A 19,651-nucleotide genomic window follows, 5' to 3' on the forward strand; every position below is an offset into this window, starting at 1 on the left:
AAGTTACTAGAGAAAGTGCTTAAAAGTGAAAATAGAATTCAATGTACAAAAGCTAACATGATCAAACAAGGTAGAGCATTTATTTATTTCTGACCCACGAACCAGCAGATCTGCTTGTCTAATCCAGAAGTTTCAAATGTTAGAGACACATAGGATAAAATGCAAAATGAAGATTGGTGCAATGCCACTTTAATTATACTATGATGCAACTATATATCCCAGGTGAGAATTACGCTCTTTTTCCACATCTACATTAATATACATATACAGCCATATAGAAGTCACCATGACTTTAAATACAAACCACACACACACACACACACACACACACACACACAGAGAGAGAGAGAGAGAGACAGAGAGAGAGAGAGAGAGAAACATACACCAGGATGGTAGATCTTTTTAATGCCAAGGGCACTACAGAGAGAGAAAAAAGTTCTCAAATAAGCTATAAAGAACGAGAGAAAGGAGAGAAGAGCTACACAGCAGAGACAATTCATTTTTCAGAACTTCAGGAAATGTAAATATTCCAAGGACTGTCAGACAAGAATAAAGTGTGGAGCCTGGATAAGACAAAAACTGGAAGAGATTGTTTGGCTTCTGAGGCTGTAAACATTGCTTATATAGGCAAATACTGAGGGCTGAATTTAAGGTTGGAGATGAAGCCGGTACATCTGTGGTCCAGATTGTATTGTTGTTTTAAGTGGTATAAAGAAAATGTCTGGGTGTTTTTTCCAGTTTGTGCTAAAGATCTGAAAATAATAAAACATCTGTCCATTAAAACAAGAAACTCTTAGAATAAAGTACCCCCACGAGTTCTTCTGATTGACCAGACTGGGCAAACAAAACAAAAACAACCACCCAAAAAATCTCATTCAGCAGGTGTTTAAAAACAATGCACAAATAATTTTTACTCAGTACCCTGTGACAGGAGATCAGGCTGGACTCAACAGGTATTTGCTGAAACCGTGACCCTGGAAAGAGTGAAAGATGTGGCCCTCTATAGCAAGACATTCAGCAGATGGGGTCTTCACCATCCAACTATCCAATTGCCCGCACCCACTGAGTTGCAAACATCATCATAATAAGAAATATTTACTGATGAACAAACTTCCATAAAATGAGTACTTGCCCAAGTATCTCTCTCTCTTCAGTATCAGCAGTTATCTCTGCCCATCATGGGAATCCCTTTGGTCAGTCTCTTACTGAATGTTGATGATATAAATATTAGCCAGTGCAATGCAAATGCAAAACTAACTGCAATTGCAATTCTCAAAAAAGATGGACTTCCTGAAGTTGATAAAAGGGATAGCAGAGAACCATTTAAATCACATGCGAATCCATTTAACATTTGAAAATCTGGCAGAGTCAGGACTTTTACAATGAAGAGAAAAATAACACAACAATGATGCACTCTTTATAATCAAGCTGTAAAAGTCAAATAAAGGAATTTGTAACATGCTGTCATATTTTATCAGAAAAACAAAACCAAAACAAAGTTAATGTGACTCATTCTTTGTTCTAAAAATGTGTACATAGTTGTAATATAATCTAAAAATTGTTAAATAAAAATTTTCTTTAAAAACTATCTTCATAAATTTTAGTTTCATTTTCCCAGATAAGTCCTAATCAAAAGTTTTTTTCTTATTTATAATAGAAGTTAGGTAGTGGTTTCAGGGAGATGCAAATTAAATAGTTATTTTCACTGTCAGCTGATCAACTCTTAGAGTATTTGATGAACTGAGTATCTGCCCAACAACATTACTAGTTTATTATCATAAAAAGTTATAGCAAAGGCATCTCTCAAAACATGCCTGGCCAGCAAGGGGAGGTTGCAATTTACAGCAGCACAAACCTATTAGTGAAGGATTATCTAAAAACATAAGCCTCGTAGACTTCACAGGTTTTATGCTATTGTCCTATATCCCGATGCAGCCTACTCCTTGGATATTTCCCTAAGCTCATCTTTGGTTAGGGGAGCACTAAGTATTTGAGACGGAAAGAAACTGGTTGGTTCCTCGATTAAATCACTGACCTGAGCCAACAAGTTAAAACTTTTGGAAGTAGCCTTCCTTGAGACATCTTGTTATATGAGATATTAACTTGTTTTTCTATGTAATCATTTTTATTCGGGTTTTCAGCTATTACTTGCAGCTAAAAGCATCCTCACTTACACACATATCATACATATTTCAAAGGTACAAAAGCCTTAAAGAAAATCACGACTTAGCTGTAGAAAGAAAACCAATATATTTGAAAAAAATCAAGACTATTTTTGCTTAATCTAAAATGTTCACTATTTTTAGACATACTATAAGAGTTTTAAGAAGAATATGCTCCAATAGTCATAAAAATAAAGTATTTAAATAATAAAGCATTTAAGATTTATATTAAAGTTAAGAATACCTCATGGGAATACCATGAACTGGAACATTTAAGAGTTAAAAGAGATCTTGGAAATTTCCTGGGAAAGACAGAAAAGTAAAGAATTAAATATAACATCAAAGACTTTAGCTGAGTCTTTGATGTTATATTTAAGTCAAATAAAACAAAAAGGCATTACAAAAAACAAAACAATAATGTCACTGACAAAATTATTACAATAAAATGGAAGCTACCATAGGCAGCTTAAAACAACTGAGGATGTCAAAGATGAGAAAATAAGGAAATAGGGCCAAAGGTATAGCACTCAGATTCTAGGTGTGGAGCAAGGTGCTAGGAGAAAATTCAAGTAATTACACAGCATCAATAAATAAATAAAACAGAACAGCACAAGTTGCAAGGGTGGAAAGCCATCTCTTTTATGACCCCTTGAAACCCCACTTTTAGGCTGTGGGAACATGAGCTTCCTTCTGTTACAGAAGCGAAGGCTTTAAGTAAGGAGCCTTAGAACAGATACAGCTCAAGAACAGATATACTCGTGGATTGCGCTGAGTTTGAAAAACACTTTCACATACATTACCTCATTTTAATTCTATCACAATCCTTCAGCCAAGAAAGAAATATTATTAATCCCATTTTAGAGATGAAATAAAGGCCCAAATTTAGTAGACTGTTTTAAATCGCATTATAAGCTGAAACAAACATTATTATATACTTAAACTTATAAGAGGTTTAAGAATATGCTCAAGTAATCAAAAAAACTTTTTTTTCAAAATTACAATGATTCATTTACTCTCAAAGGTGTCTTTTAAAAGAAAATCAAGTCAGACACAGTGGCTCACACCTGTAATCCCAGCACTTTGTGAGTCCAAGGTGGGTGCATCACGAGGTCAGTACATTAAGAACATCCTGGCTAACATTGTGAAACCCTGTCTCTACTGAAAATGCAAAAAAAATTAGCCAGGTGTGGTGGCACACGCCTGTAATTCCAGCTACTCAGCAGGCTGAGGCAGGAGAATCACTTGAACCGGGGAGGCAGAGGTGTTGCAGTGAACCGAGATCACACCATTGCACTCCAGCCTGGGCAAAAGAGCGAGACCTCATATCCAAAAAAAAAAAAAAAAAAAATCTGCTGTTCCTGTCATAACTTATGCACACTTTCCAGCCATTACAAAGATGGCTTTAACCAAAAGTCGTTCAAACTGGCAGCTGAAAATTATAGAGACACCAAATGGAGATAATGAATGCAGCAGATTTTCAGTTCAACTAAAGGGCAAATTTTCCCTTCTTCACAATTTCTAATTAAAAACTGTGAAATGATCTTCTAGGGCATTGCGGGGAGGGGGAATACTGAGTCCACATTTCTCATATTTCCCTGGGAAGGGAGGGAACTTCCCCAGGAATAAAAAGTACAAAGTGCACTCCTAGTTTTCTTCCCACCCCTTCACTTACAACTCTCCAGAAAAGAAGGAATACCTTTGTTTATTGGTTACCCTGAAGCCAATCTCACTTGGCTCAGCCCTTTCCTCTCGTTTACAGAGCCAGCTGGTTTGCAGGAGCTAACACATGTCGTTAGAGGAGCTCCTTCATAGGCACAGCCTCTGCCTCTATGGGAGAGGTCTCCAGTTGTCCAGCTATGCCAGTGACAAGGTCAGTATGTCTCTTTAATTCAGGGGTGAAGTATTAACAAGTTCATTTGGCTACAGATCTAAAGTCATGTTCTGCTATCAGTTTTCTCAGTAGTAAAGTTGACACTTTAATCTCCAACTATCTTTTGTCTCATTTCTCAGTTGGTTACACAGTTGGGAGGAAAAAGTGAAGATGTCCTTTACTGGACCCTAAAGCTAGGATGGGTGATAAAAATAAAAAAAGAAACCAGAGAGAGAAGAGTGCTTTTTCCTCCCCGATCTCGTTATTTTTTAAAGCACCTGTATTAAGTATCTATACACAAAGTTAATAAGACAGTTTTGTCATATCAAACAGCACTAATTATCAAGTCACAGTATCAACATGATTACACAAGCTCTGGAAAGGTTAAGAAGCCAAAGCACTGAAGATCTAAAGATGGAAATTATATAAATATGAAAAAACAAAAATGAATAGTTTTTGCCTCCAGGAACAAAATCAGAATTTGATACAGCCTCTAGTTAAATTAGACGAACTCATATTTTAAGGACTTGTCCAGATTTAAAATTCTGATTTCTATCCAAAAATCTGTCTGTAGGTTGCATAGATCACTTCAAATCACATGTAATATTTTCTTTTAATGGCTCAAAGTGCAGCTACAGAAACAAATCAATGAATAAACATGAGTCTCTTTTTCTTCATCTATAAAAATGAAGATATAACCCTCTACTGCTCAGAGTTTTTGAAGGGACTGAATCAGGTAATACATGGAAAAAGTTCATCAAAATTCAGAACACAGAATTTGTTTCATCTATGATCTGCAGCTACTATCTTTTGCCACTAGATGGCAATGCTGCACCAGTAGGTCAAAAAAACAGGCCAAATCGCACCAAGGAGAGTCTAGATCTTACTTAACTGCTAAAAGTTGGTGTAAAAATTTAAATTTCAAGTTGTTTTCCTGGCATCTGATGAGGTGACAGATAAAACTTTGGACATTTAAAAGAAGAGGACATTAAAAAGGGTTAATGGTGCCCTTATTTTTCATTTTTAAATCTTAATTCATTTTCATTAAGAATGCAGATAATCTTTGAAAAGGGCACTGTACAAGGTAAGATGCATGATAATAGCTAATAAAAATGAACATTTACCTCTGACCCCAAACTGAGAGAAACGATCTCATCCTCAAAAGCAGAATGTGTGTCAATATGAGCGGGAATTCCTGAGATGGAAAATAGGACAACACGTCACTTCATTTTTCCTTTTAGCAGATTTAAGATGGCTGTAAATATAGTCTTATGCTATTGTGGTGAAAACATTGCTTGATAATCAGGAAAGTACTATAATTTTGGTTAAAAGGAAACATTTCGGGTGAATGTGACTAAAATATATTAAAATAAATACAAACTAAAAATACCTTAACTGGAAGTGCCATTGGGGTTTGATCTGAAATCAAGGCTCAGGAGTCACTGATTAACTAGGACACTTAACTCAATTCTAGCCCAAGAGAAAAATGTAAAACACAAATACAAAAGTCATTTTTACCCTCGAACACTGGATTCCCAACTACTTGCAGAACAAAAGTAATAACCAGGTATAAAGACTAGGCATATCAATAATCACGACATGGCCTTCTCCACTGATCCATCAATTTACATTATTGAGCACCTCTTAAGTAAAAGAAATGTTGCCACACAGTGAGCGTATACAAAGCAAGTAAGAGGGTCCCTGTTTTCACAGAGCTTACAAACCAATGGAAAGACAGCTAGGCTAGAAAGATAAAGAAGAAATGCCTTAGCTGACTAGTTAATCTGTGGTCAAGCTCACTTGGCTCAGCCCTTCCCTCTCATTTTCAGAGCTAGCTGGTTTGTAGGAGCTAACACATGCTCCTTCACGGTTCATCCTATAGGAGCAGCCTCTGCCTCTTTAAGTGGCCCCAGCCTCTGCGCTCTACAGGATCGGCCTCTGCCTAGCTCCAGTTGTCTTGCTGTGCCAGAGACCAGGTTAGCACATCTCTCTAATTCAGAGGTGTAGTATTCACAAATCCACTTGGCTACACATCTAAAGCCATCAGTTTTCATTGTAATAAATGTAGAAAAGAAAACAAAACTCTAGCTCTCTCTCTCTCCATGCACATGCACACACACACACACACACACACACAGAAAAAGACATGTGAGGACATTGAGAGAAGGTGGCCAATGACAAGCCAGGAAGGGAGCCCTCACCAGGAACCCCATCCACCGGCACCTTGATCTTGGACTTCCCAGCCTCTATACTGTGAAAAAATAAATTTCTGTTGTATTTTTTTTCCTCTCTTTTCTTCATATGAGCTATGGCTTTGTTGTATATATATTTTTTAATTTATTGTTTAGCCAAAAAAAGAAAAAAATAAAATGCTTAAAATCATTTGATTACTATAAATATCAGATGAAGATGCTGCTAACAAGTATAAGAAATTAATAACTTAAAGATTTTTCACCAGAATGTCATCCTGCAGTTGTCTCCCATGTTCTCAAACACAGAGAGAAGAGAAAGATCATCCAACCAATTAGCCTTCTTCTATCTATAAATTATTTGGTTTCTTCCATTACACATCATCTGTGTTTTTCCGACCAATGTCTTATCTCTCTAAAGGAAATGCTGAGAGGGAAACAAACCAAAAAAATCCCAAACAGCGATTTGTGTCAGTGTGTTTACACTTTGAAATGCAAGTTCTTCAAGGGATTAAAGTGTAGGTCTGCAAGGATTGAAATCAACACAAGTAACAAACATAAGCAAGGCATGAGAGAGTTAATTTGAGCTTAAAAATAATATATTTGCTCTTAGAGAATTACATCATCTACTCAGTTACGAAATATGTGACTAGAATTTTTAAATAAGAACTACTCACCGTGACCAGGTTCATACTGATTTATGGTCATTTGATCAGGTTTATGTTTAATGTAACCTTCCCTCAACCATTTCTCCAAAAAGCCATCACAAATGTCAGGAAGACCTAAAATGAGTAATCATAAAGACAAAACATTAAAATATTTGTTTTGCTTGTTTTACTCAAGAATTTTAAAAGTCACTGTTTAAAAATCACTGAGCTTTTAATTTAGCAGTCAATTATTAATTAATAATTATTATTAATATAATAAACCACAAGTAAAGCAAAATTAAAAAACAGGAATCTTTTAAAGTTATTTCATTGATTTTTTTTCAGATAAAAGGTTTAAAAGAACAATTCTAACAACAGTTTTGGTATTTTGTAAAATAGCAATAAAATTATAAAAAATATACTATATATTGAAATTGTCCACTTTCTTTTTTTGTTATTTTAAATTATACCATTTATTTTAAATTTAATTATTTTAAATTATTTCCCTTACAAAAACAAACCTTCCAAAGTGGAACTAACTTACTTTTATTAGAGTCATAAAAGTTGTTTCACGATGGAAGAAAAGCCTTAAGTAAGACCAAAGTCATTAAAAAAAAAAAGATAAATTTAACTCCAACAAATAATTACAGCAATTATATCAGAGGATTAAAAGCCAGAATATACAGTAAATTCTTAATCAATTAGACACTTCATTGGAAAAAAAAAACTGGCAAAGGATATAAAAAGGAATTCATAGTAAAGGAAATACAAATGACCAACCCTACCAGTAATCAAGAAATTACAAATTTAGAAGCTTTACAACACTACAAGTTGTTAGGGGCAGGGGGAAATGGGTAGACATTTGGTGAGAATATGCTGGTACAGCTGTTTTGGGAGGCAATTTGTCAGTATCTATTAACATTTTTTAGCGAACATAAACTTCAACATCACAATTCTACTTCTTAGTAGTCTCCCTTGAGAAACTCTTACACAGTGTATAAAGAGGCAGGTACAAAGATATTCACTACAGCATTACTTATGAAAGCTAAAAACCAGAAACGACCTACATGTCTATCAATAGGGAACTATTTGAATAAGCTATTACGGATCATTCAGTAAAATGAAAATCTGTATAAGCTTTCCAAGACATATAGTGGAGGAAAAGAACAAGCTGGGTTGATATATGGATTACATGGAATATAAAGTATATGCATTAGCATACAATACTACATATGTCAACAACTGGGTACTTTTATTGTTGTATATACTTTAATCTAAACTCATTTTCCATGTTTAAATGGAAAAATATATAATAAACTGTTAGTAGTATGTACTACTGAGAAGCAGCATGGGAATAAGGATAACAATGATGAACTTCAGCTCTATCTAGTTTGAAATTTTTTTACAACAAAACTATACAGTTTATCTAATTAAGCTGTTTTAAATCCATTGTTCTGAAAGTTTATCTACAAATGACAAATGAAACATAATCCCCCAACTATAATATTCTATTAATATATTAAATTTTTTGAGCCAGAATTTATTATGTATTAGCAATTACTTACCCCGAGATAATGGCTTATCTTTATCTACATTGTTGTTCTCATAGTAGAACTCATAACCAAAATGCTTTACTCTTCTGTGTTTTAAGGATTTTTGAGCTGTGTGAAGAGAATAAAGTAAACAATTAAGAAGGAAAAGAACTGCATTCCTTTGCATATTTCAGTCAACTTTTTGAGTAAGGATTAGTTTAGTAATGGCAATTTCTGTTAATTGCTAAATTATGGCCTTTAACAAAATTACCATTCTGCCTTATATTTATTGTTATTTCAAGTCTAAAATTGTAACAAACTCTTCAAGAGTGTCACCCAATCAATCTGAAAACTAAACATATACACTATCATTCACAACACTGCCAATGAGCTAGAAAGAGTCAGAAAAACTCCAATTTGCAAAGATCTCCAGGAAGCTCTCACTACATCATAATAGTTTGGTACTGAACCCCTAGTTCCTCAAGGGAAATTTGCCTTAGGGTGGGAAGGAATGAATAAAATAAGTGAAAAGGCTTATAAAAGCTATATAAATGTTGAGTAATAAATATTAATCAGTTTAGAGTTTAAATTTGATCACTATATAAATGTTATTTATTATTAATGTTCCTCAGAACTGTTGGTATGACTTGCCTAACATTAGATCCAGGCTGGTTTCAGTAATTTTGAGGAAGTATTAATAAACCGAGAAAGAGAAAAAGAAGTTTCGCAGAAACTTTTAAATATCAGATTTTGAAAGTTTTACTTACAATTTTGATCGTCTGTATCTTCTGTCCAATCAACACTTTCTAAAAGCATTTTCTCATCCTCAGAAGAAATTATTTCTTCTACTACCATGAGTCCTGGTGGTAAGGCTTGAGGCCTCAACTCCTTCCATTGTGCTATGGGAAACCAAATTTAAATAGTCACATGCAAAAAAGTTCCTATATACAAATAATTCTGCCCAATAACTCTTTATCAGTTCACAAAACTTCGAATACTCATTTTTGGAAATAAGATTGCTGAAAGGCACACAACATATTAAAAGTGCAGAAACTCCATCTCAAAAAAAAAAAAAAAAGTACAGAAACAAAGACCAAGATCAATGGTGGTACATTTTGTCCACTGCAATTAACAACAGCAAACAGAACAGTATTTATTTATTTAAGTATTCAGTGTGAACATGATTAAGTCACTTTTAAAATCTCACTAAGAGACAAGGTTTCTCATAGTAGCCACAGTATGCACCTCCATTAATAAGTCAGATAGTCTAAATAACGAATACAAGAATTTAAATGTTCATTTTTGCTCTTAGGCTCTTGATACTAGCTATGGTCACACAACAGAAACAAATGTAAAATAAAATACAACTTTCTAAAAAAATACAAACTATCATTTATGAAGAATTACTTAGCAGATATTAAAATAATTTAAGTTCTGTGTCCTTCAAAGTTTTAGATAGGTATAGTCCTAGAAGGAAAAGAAAAAAGAATCTGCTATTAGACAAAGGGAATAGTGCATTCACATTTATTGTTAGGGATCTGATCATTGATTTTATACACATGATTTCTGAAGCTTTTCTGCCGGGCAGTTTTCTGCCAGGCAAATTAAATCTTTGAATTATTTAATTCACAAAAATAGCAAATATTTACTAAATTCTATTAATAACATTTCAGAAACATGAATAGTAAATCATTTGCTAAATACATACCACTGCCTACTATATGCCAGACATTATACTATTTATTCAAATTACATAAGGAAAACTTTGGAAAGAATTCCTTAAAGACAAGTAATTTACAGTGTATGTAATTTGGATTTAGTTTCTGAAATATTTTTTTTAAAAAGAATTAAAAATATCTCTTCTATTTGTTATTCAGTGCTACTTGGTAGCAGATATCTAAACAAGCATTAAACTATTTGTGACACAATTCTATTATCAGTTAAAAATGATTTTCAAGGTTATAAATGTGATTGCCAGAGTCTTAAAAGTACATATGGATCTAATGAAGAATTTCAAATAAAGAACAATCCAAAACTTGCTTTGTGCAATTTCTTACTGAGTATTCACCATGGAGATTGGGGGTAAACCCAATGACTATTTTCTGATCAAAACTTACTCCTCAGCCATTCAGTTTTTAAAAACTGACCAGACCATAAACATGTAAAATATGAGGATAATTTACTTTCCAAAATATGTAAAGCTTAAGTCAGATTTAAAATTAAATGCATATGAGCACTGAGAAATACAATTTCTAAAATGTATCTTTAAAAGAGTCTGTAAAAGTTTTCAAGTCTTATTTTACAAAAACAGAAATTTGAGCAGATTAGTCACCTCCTCACTCCTAGGATATTTAAAACAGGGCTCTTTTATTGCCTAAATAGGTGGCAAATGAATATATGATTAGATGTCTAAATCAAAGTTCATCTCAATATATCCCATTTCCATGGGGCAGAAGTAATCACTCCCGTACAATTCTGTAAATTAGTACATAAAGCTATATTTAAATTATTCAGTTCCTCAATCACACGGTCCAGTGGCTATTGTACTGGACAGCACAGACAAGAACACTTTTACCATCAAAGAAAGTTCCATTGGACAGCAGCACCATAAAGTTTTAGGAATCTTTGGTAGCTACAGGTGCTCTGCTTATAAATATGAATATTGGCACAAGATCATTTGGATCACAATTCATTCTTAAGTGATAAATTCAAAGCTCCTGGGTATACATATCAAATAAACAGGTAATCCGAACCCTCATTATTAAACTTTGAAAAACACAAATTAGGCAAGAGTGTTCCAAAATAAGCCATGTGCCTAACAAATATATTATTGATTAGTGGGACCAGCTCCGTAAAGGCAGCTTGTACCTTATTCACCTCTATAATGCCAACTACTTGTCCCATGCCTGGCACAAATAGCTGCTTAAAGAATGTTTGTTAAAGTAAAAGGGGCTGCTAACCTGTGTCCTCATTTTGTTTCACAATAACTGGACCTCCCAACTTAAATCCCTGAAAACAGAGAAAAGAACCATTTTTTAAAAGATAACTGTATGATAATACCTTTTTCCACAAAATTCAAATACAGAATGATCTTCTGTCCTAAATCATCCACTACTTCTTTTCCATTGAGGGTAACGTAGGCTCTCTTAGATTCTTCTACAGTTTTGTATCTTGCAAATGAGTAGGGCTTGTTAGGCGGCATTAAGAGAGCATCCACCAGTCCACATTTCTCTAAAACCGGGAGCAGCTGGTTCCTACTCATACCATTACCCAAACCACCATTGGCAACAACCAGGCTCTTAAAAAAACAAAGAAACAAAAAGAAAGTGACATGAGCAACTGGTATCAACCCACTGATTTTAAAATACGATTATTTTTTAAATAAGATTTCTACAAAGATGTAATTAAGAAAAAAAAAGGTTTCCTTGTAGAGATTGTTTGGTTTGCCAATTTCATATAAAGTATGTAAACCAATTCACCAAAAATTTGGGGAATAAAAAGGACTCCTATATTGTAAATGATATTGATATTTAAAGAGCCTATTTCACACAATATTCATTTGTAAATGACCACAAATGCAAAGTAAAACATGACTATTACTCAGAAATATAAATTTTGCATAATGAAAGAGAAGGAAAAGAGGAGAACGCACAGTTACATAATACTTGCTTTTTTGCAGAACTGTTCTATATGCTTCTATCTACTTAATCCTCATTAACATAATCTTCACAAAGTAGTGAATTTATTTGGGCAATATCAGCCCCATCTCATAGAAGAATATCTGACAAATTAGGTTAAGGTGGCGATTAGGGGTGGGTTTAAACCTATTTCTGGGCCAGGTGTGGTGGCTCATGCCTGTAATCCCAGCACTTTGGGAGGCTGGGGCAGGCAGATCACCTGAGGTCAGGAGTTCGAGACCAGACTGGCCAACATGGTGAAACCCCATCTCTACTAAAAATTCAAAAAAATTAGCTGGGCATGGTGGCAGGCGCACTTGGTAGGCTGAGGCAGGAGAATTGCTTGAACTTGGGAGGTTGCAGTGAGCCGAGGTCACACCACTGCACTCTAGCCTAGGCAAAAAAAGTAAAACTCCGTCTCAAAATAAAAAAAAACACCTATTTCTGCCAGTTTCCACAATCCACACTTTTAATATACACTGTTTACTAAAAATTAAAAGTAAAGGTACTATTAGCTCAAAGAAAAATCAATTATAGGTTCTATTGAGCATAAGTAGGAAAAAATTTTCCACTAAGGAAATTCAGTCTTAAGTAATTCAGTCAGTTCACAATGAAAATTTTTCCTTTGTAAGTTTCACACTTACTTCCCACTATTTGTAGACTCCTGCACTAAACTTTATTCAAGGATATTTTGAAGAGATGGAGAGGGAGTCTCTTATATTATTCTGATATTCATGGCCCAGCACCCTTATAGTCTTTATACTTAAAAACCATTCTATACGGTGTAAAGATTTTTAATGTATGATCTATGACTTCTAAAAACATTTCAATATGACAAAAGAAAGCCATGGATGACCTACTCTCATCAGTTTCTTCATTTATACCAGGTGTTGATGAAGAAGTTTTTCTGAGACGAGGTAGATAGTAAATATTTTAGGTTTTACAGGCCGTAAAAGTTTCTGTCAGATAGTCTTAGTATTATTTTTTAACAACACTTTAAGAATGTAAAACCCATTATTCTGCTCACAAGCCTGATTTTGTCTAAGGGCAGTAGTTTGCCAACCCCTAATTTTACACTAAGCTCAATGACAGTACATAGTATATTGGTTTATTACACAAAATAAGAATACCTAGAACTTTGAAAAGGATATAATTATTAAGAAATTGGATAAGAAAAATAAAACTGTTTTGTCATGGGACAGCCAATACTTTATATGTATGCAAGCATATACACTCATGTAATAAACAAGCCCACTAATACAATACTATCTGATATGAAGTAAAATGGAGTCTCAGATGGCTTGCCCTGGACCTCACTTAATGCGGTATATTAATTAAAATAGCAAAATAACTTGGTTATATGTGGCCATAGTTGCAAAAACATTTCCATATTCCTAAATCTATGGAAGAGCAAAGGTTTCATTGGTGTTGAGGGTCTACTACCTCATCTAGGAATGGAAGATGATGACATATGACTTCAGGAATACTAGAAGTCCTCAAAGATTTCTTCCAAGTGTTTTGTGGGCAAGTCAAAGGTAAACCACACAAAAATAAGTGCAGTAGAAGAGGAGAGGAACTTATTTTCCATTAAATGTGAGATACATATAATTAAATGTAATAACTAAATGTTACATAATTAATGTAATAATTAAATGGAACCATTATTTTATTTAGAATTTTTCTTCAAGCTATTTTCTAAATAAGAAGTATGGTATGAAGTACAGAATTTGATTTTTTTTAAGTTATCTTCAGTCCTGACAATTTGAGGATCATTGCTCTAGAAAAATATATAATGCTATACATTTGTACAAAGGAGTCTATAATTATACCACATCTGATACGGTTCAGCTCTGTTCCCACCCAAATCTCATCTTGAATTGCAGCTCCCATAATTTCCACATGTCGTAGGAGGGAATAATCAACTAATTGACCCAGTGGGAGATAACTGAATCATAGGGGCCATTTCCCCCCATGACACTCTCATAGTAGTGAATAAGTCTCACAAGATCTGATGGTTTTATAAGGGGTTTCCCCTTTCACTTGACTCTCATTCTCTCTTGCCTGCTGCCATGTAAGCCATGTCTTTCACCTTCTGCAATGATTGTGAGGCCCCTCCAGCCACGTAGAACTGTGAATCCATTAAACCTTTCTCTTTATAAATTACCCAATCTCAGGTATGTCTTTATCAGCATCATGAGAACAGACTAATACAATATCATTAAAAGAATATTTGTTCTCCCCTGGAAAGATAAAATATAATTAGAGGTCCATCTACAATTTTATTCTTTTCCTTTAAGAATATGGAGAAAAAAGAAAGCCTAAATAAAATGCTACTTTGGAAGCCATGAAGGACATCAAAGCTTCTAGAGATCCTTAAAGAAAAGGCAGACCCAACCAGAAACAAACTTCAAAGAGGTCACATAAATGGAGCCTATTTTGTTTTCTTGCTACTTCTCTTCAAGAACCCTGTAAGGAAAGGAACCCAAGTCACTCTTTCAAAGAGATGAGAGCAGTGTATGCCAGTTTAATCTTCTGAATGTTTCACAGCCTCAGTGGCTCTTAACTGAAACAGTAAAGTGTATGCAAACATATTAATTCCAATCTGTTATCTATTTAATCCTTGCTATAGGAATGTGGCTTAAATTCTCTGAAGATATTAACATTTAATTCCAAGTATAAGCCTTTTACCACCTAAAGTCAAATGGGCCTCAACAGACTGCTCATTTTTTTTTTTTTTGAGACGGAGTCTCTGTCACCAGGGTGGAGTGCAGAAGCACACTCTCGGCTCAAGGCAACCTCTGCCTCCTGGGTTTAAGCAATTCTCCTGCCTCAACTTTCCAAGTAGCTGGGACTACAGGTACGTGCCACCATGCTCAGCTAATTTTTGTATTTTTTGTAGAGACAGGGTTTCACCATGTTGGCCAGGATGGTCTCGATCTCTTGACCTCGTGATCTGCCCGCCTCAGGCCCCCAAAGTGCTGGGATTACAGGTGTGAGCCACCACGCCCGGTCCAGACTGCACATTCTAAAGCTATGATGTTGTATAGAAGACAGCATGAAAATCATAAGGCAAGAGTATTGGTCTGAGAGTCAAGAGGCTTAAGTTTTAATCCCAGCTCCACCCTCCACCTTCTCAACTATATGTCCACCCCTCAGTTAAATTATGTCTAAAGCTTACTTCCTACTTTTAGTCTGTAACTTTATGAACCAAAAAGAATTCCTTATATTCATGTAGTAATTTAGTGTGCTGTAAGAACAATTAGATCCTCTATAATCTTAAAATCTAATGGGGTTAAAAAGGCATGAAATACTATGCCCTGCTTAAAAATGAAGAAAGCCAAGGTGAAAGGATATTACTGCTCATGTCCAGAAAAGCTAAGAGTTAAACTGAGTTCTCCTAATTCATAACCCAGGAAATCTCACGATCCTCACATTTATCATCTCATTTAATTATTGTCAACAGATAATGAAAAGACTTGTCAATAAGGTCTAATAAAATAAAAATGTTTTATATCACATAATCAAAATACTTTATAAAACAGGTAAGGGTGGGAAGAGAAGTACGAGGGCTGTATTTTTAAGTTTCTGTTAACCACTTACTAGCTTACAGCAATGGACACATCATACTATAACCTTTCAAAACTTTAGTTTTCTCACCTATCTCATAAGGACTTCTAAGGAATTAAATATAATAATGAATATAAGTATGCTTAGGAAACTGAGAAACTTGTACAGTGTTATTATTAATATATAACTACAACCTCATTTAGTTCAAAAAACAAAATAAATTGAAATTCAAACTATAGGCTATGGACCAAAATAGAAAGTTAGCAGGTCCTAACATATGTACATTTAACATGGATGTAAAACATGACTGAACAATTACCGCCTTAGGCAATTATTAGCAAATATTAATATAATACATTGACATATCAATACATTTACATTTGAATAATAATAATAGTTTTAGGTCACCTGAGTGGCATAGGAGACTGTCTGAATGCCTTCATGTCTCAGCAAAGTATGACTGGCTTTAATCTGTTTCCTTAAGAACTTCTTCTCAGTTTTACTGAGTTTGTAATTACTATGATGGTTGCTGTCCATAGCAAACTGTAAAAAAACAGTAAAAAATGTCAACCTTAAGAGTCCTGAAGGAACAATTATAATGATGTTATTCATATATTCTAGAGTGTATCAATATTTCTATGTGACAATTTTTTAAAATACTTCGTTTACCTTGTACCAACCAAGAGAAGTGAGAAAAGATACACAAAAAATGAAGGAATATCTAAGAACATCTAGTGACATATCTCTGATGGTTCTAAAAAATACTCCAATGTGGTAGCTCCATTAAGTGTCCTATTTTACTCATAGGTGATGAATCCCTTTACTCATGGAGTCTTAAGTAAAATGTGCCATACACAAATTTCACAATCATAATGTAAAGCAAGGCGAAGAGGAGGCAGGGGAGGAACAGGGGGAGAAATAAAAAAAATTAGAAGAATATACAGTATGATTCTCATTTACATAGAGGTCAAAATCAAAAAATAAACCATATATTATTTAGAAATACACACACAGAAGAGCTAAAAGAAAAGCAAGGAAATTATAAACACAAAATTCAGGAGAGAGGCTATTTCTGTGGGTGAGAGGAAAGGAAACTGACATGAAAGCAACACACAGGAGCATCAAAGATTTCTTAAGCTACATGGTAGATGTAGGTGTTTGTTTTACTTTTTTAAAAAAATAGTAAACATGTATATAAAATATATGTACATGTCATATGTTTTATATCTATAATCTTTTAAATAACAGAAATGAAAGCCCCATAAAATTGTGCTTTCTCTTTATTGAAATACGTCAATCAGCAAGTAGTTAGTAAGCATTTTCGCAGAGTCGCTCTAATCACACCATCCAAATCAGCACCCCATATCACGCTTTATCACACTTTGTCATAGTAGTCTTTTTTTCACAAAATTTAACATAATTTGTGATGATTCATCTATTAGTTTAACTCCATCATGATATAAATCCCAAGAGAGCAGGAATCCCAGCATATAGTAGTTGCTCAATATTTGATGGTAGAGCTTAATGAATAATAAATGAGTGAATACACACAGTCTCAGCAACCTGCAGCATGCAACCATAATAAAGTATATAGTTTATGCTTTCAACGTTTGTAACTTAGTTGTGGAAAACAAACACTAAACAATATAAAGATGACACCTCTTTATATAAATTAGTGCTGATGGCACAGTCTTTAGATATGACATGAATTAGAGACAAAAATAAGATGGATGTGGGCTGGGAGCAGTGACTCACATCTGTAATATTTGGGAGGCCAAGGCAGGGGGATCACTTGAGGTCAGGAGGTCAAGACCAGCCTGGCCAACATGGTGAAACTCTGTCTCTACTTAAAATACAAAAAATTAGCTGGGCACGGTGGCGCGTGCCTGTAATCCCAGCTACTCAGGAGGCTGAGGCAGAAGAATTGCCTGAACCCAGGAGGCGGAGGTTGCGGTGAGCCAAGATTGCGCCATTGCACTCCAGCCTGGGTAACAAGAGCGAAACTCCGTCTCAAAACAAAAGAAAAAAAAATACAAAAAATTAGCCAGGTGTGGTGGTGGGCACCTGTAGTCCCAGCTACTCGGGAGGCTGAAGCAAGAGAACCCAAGAGGCAGAGATTGCAGTGAGCCAAGACTGTGCCACCGCACTCCAGCCTGGGGGCAACAGAATGAGACTCCGTCTCAAAAAAAAGAAAAAAAAAAAAGATGGATGTGAACTAGAAAAGTTGGGAAGACCTCAAAACAGGAGATTTGTACCGTGTACTGAAGGACAAAGAACACTAGAGAGTCAAATAAAAGGAAGATACTCAGTGAAGCAGTAAAGAGAAGCTAAAACCAAAATGGACGTGTCTGGCCAAGATACCAAGATGTAGGCATAATTTTGTTAGAGCAGAGTTGGCTGATCCTCCAGTCTCACTCTCTGCAGACTTTAAAGTCTTCAAAGTTAACCAAATAAATAAATTTGGGGGTTAAATAAAATCTTATTTATCTTATTTCAAATAAAATCATAAACAGTCAAAATTCTAATTACTAATCTTTAGTATAGAAGACAAATGCCAAGTCTATTGAAATGCCAGCACTCCAGCTTTCTAGCACAGGGGGTACATACTATAGGAGGTAAGGCCAGTGAGGCAGGCTGGCTGACAGCATAGCAGAGAGATGAGAGATAAGAAAACACAAAATAATCCAGCTTGTCAATTAGAAATGCTGGCCTGATCTAGGCTGGGGGCAATAGAAAGAAGGGAAATAGGGGGAGAGGGGAAAGAGGAAGGGTGAGAGAAAAGTTCAGGCAGAATCGAGAGGCCTTGATGACTACCCAGACATGAGGGAGACGGGAATCAAAGATCACTTACTAACCGGTTAGAGACTGAGTGACTAAGAGATGAGTGCTATCACTTCAAAACCGGAAAGTCAGGAGGAAATTCAGGAAGAGCTGCTCAGTATAGGAGGTAATGAGTCAGATTTAGGATATAATATGGTTAAGGTACTGATGAAATACAGGGCAGCAATGTCTGGCTGGAAAGTGACAATATAAAGTGGCTCCTAGGAAAGGAACGGAGGTTAAAAAGGTTTAGGAGTCGGTCATCATTAAGACAGGAAAGAGGTAAGTGAATGGACATTTCTAACACTGCATTAATTATAATTATTTGTTCTAATATCTGTCCCCTTCCACCTAACTGTGAGCTTTCTGAAGACAGGGATTAAATCATACTTTTCTTAGTTACCACAGAGCCTCATTCAGTGCTAGGAGTAATATAACACAATGTTTAGGAGTTCATGCTCCAGGTTCAAATCTTAGCTCAACCACTTATTGCCAGCTGTATAGTCTTTGATGAGTTGGTTATATGTCTCTGTGCTCCAGTTTCTTTATCTAGGAATAGGAATAAAAACAATAGTGCCTATCCCATAGCATTTTTTGAATTAAATTTATTATTTATTTATTACTGTTCATTTTCAGAAGAAGCAGATCAAAATGGCTTAACAAAACAATAACTGAGGGCCTTCAAAGGAGTTATTTTACAGCCATTCCATTTCAAGATCTTCATCTGTGGAACAGAAACTTTGCCGTATGTCATGGAGAACAAGGGATGAGTACACTACAGAATTCTTTTTAATGTGGCTAGTATCATAGTTTAAATAGTGATTCTTTTTAATATTTCACATGAGCAAACACTGCAAAGTGGAAGAAATGAGAAAGAAACCATGCTAAATACATCTTTTTAAAAAGTCTGCCACTAAGAGTCCAGCACCAGCAGGTGGAGCCTCATAACCACATTTTTGTCATCCCCTTTCCTTTCTCCCTCAGTCATGCAATATTATTGCATGTGAAGGAAGACACTAAATGACCTTTGAGGCTCAGTTTTCCTCCATTCCAGTGGCTAGGCAATGTGCTGGCCCAGCATATCTGACTCATCTCAACAAAGATAGGTTGATACCAGCTGCTGAAGTCTGGAGGTGTCCCCTTCTGTCAAGGCCACTTCCTTGGCCAGAGTTCCCACTATTGCACAG

General features: G+C 35.1%; 1 protein-coding gene across 1 annotated transcript in view; it reads right to left on the reverse strand.

The window, feature by feature from the left end:
- Window positions 1-19,651, reverse strand: part of ALKBH8 (alkB homolog 8, tRNA methyltransferase) — a 69,855-nt gene that overhangs the window by 48,586 nt on the left and 1,618 nt on the right. Inside the window, exons 2-7 of the mRNA XM_021670809.2 lie at window positions 16,053-16,187; window positions 11,461-11,698; window positions 9,168-9,299; window positions 8,434-8,529; window positions 6,899-7,003; window positions 5,157-5,227 (exon numbers count right to left, since the gene is read on the reverse strand). Of these exons, the coding sequence (XP_021526484.2) occupies window positions 5,157-5,227; window positions 6,899-7,003; window positions 8,434-8,529; window positions 9,168-9,299; window positions 11,461-11,698; window positions 16,053-16,181 (771 nt within the window). The 5' untranslated portion in view covers window positions 16,182-16,187. The remainder of the gene's footprint in view (window positions 1-5,156; window positions 5,228-6,898; window positions 7,004-8,433; window positions 8,530-9,167; window positions 9,300-11,460; window positions 11,699-16,052; window positions 16,188-19,651) is intronic.

The sequence above is a fragment of the Aotus nancymaae genome, unplaced genomic scaffold, assembly GCF_030222135.1.
Source record: "Aotus nancymaae isolate 86718 unplaced genomic scaffold, 86718_ANA_hifiasm-v0.15.2.pri h1tg000012l, whole genome shotgun sequence".
NCBI lineage: Eukaryota > Metazoa > Chordata > Mammalia > Primates > Aotidae > Aotus > Aotus nancymaae.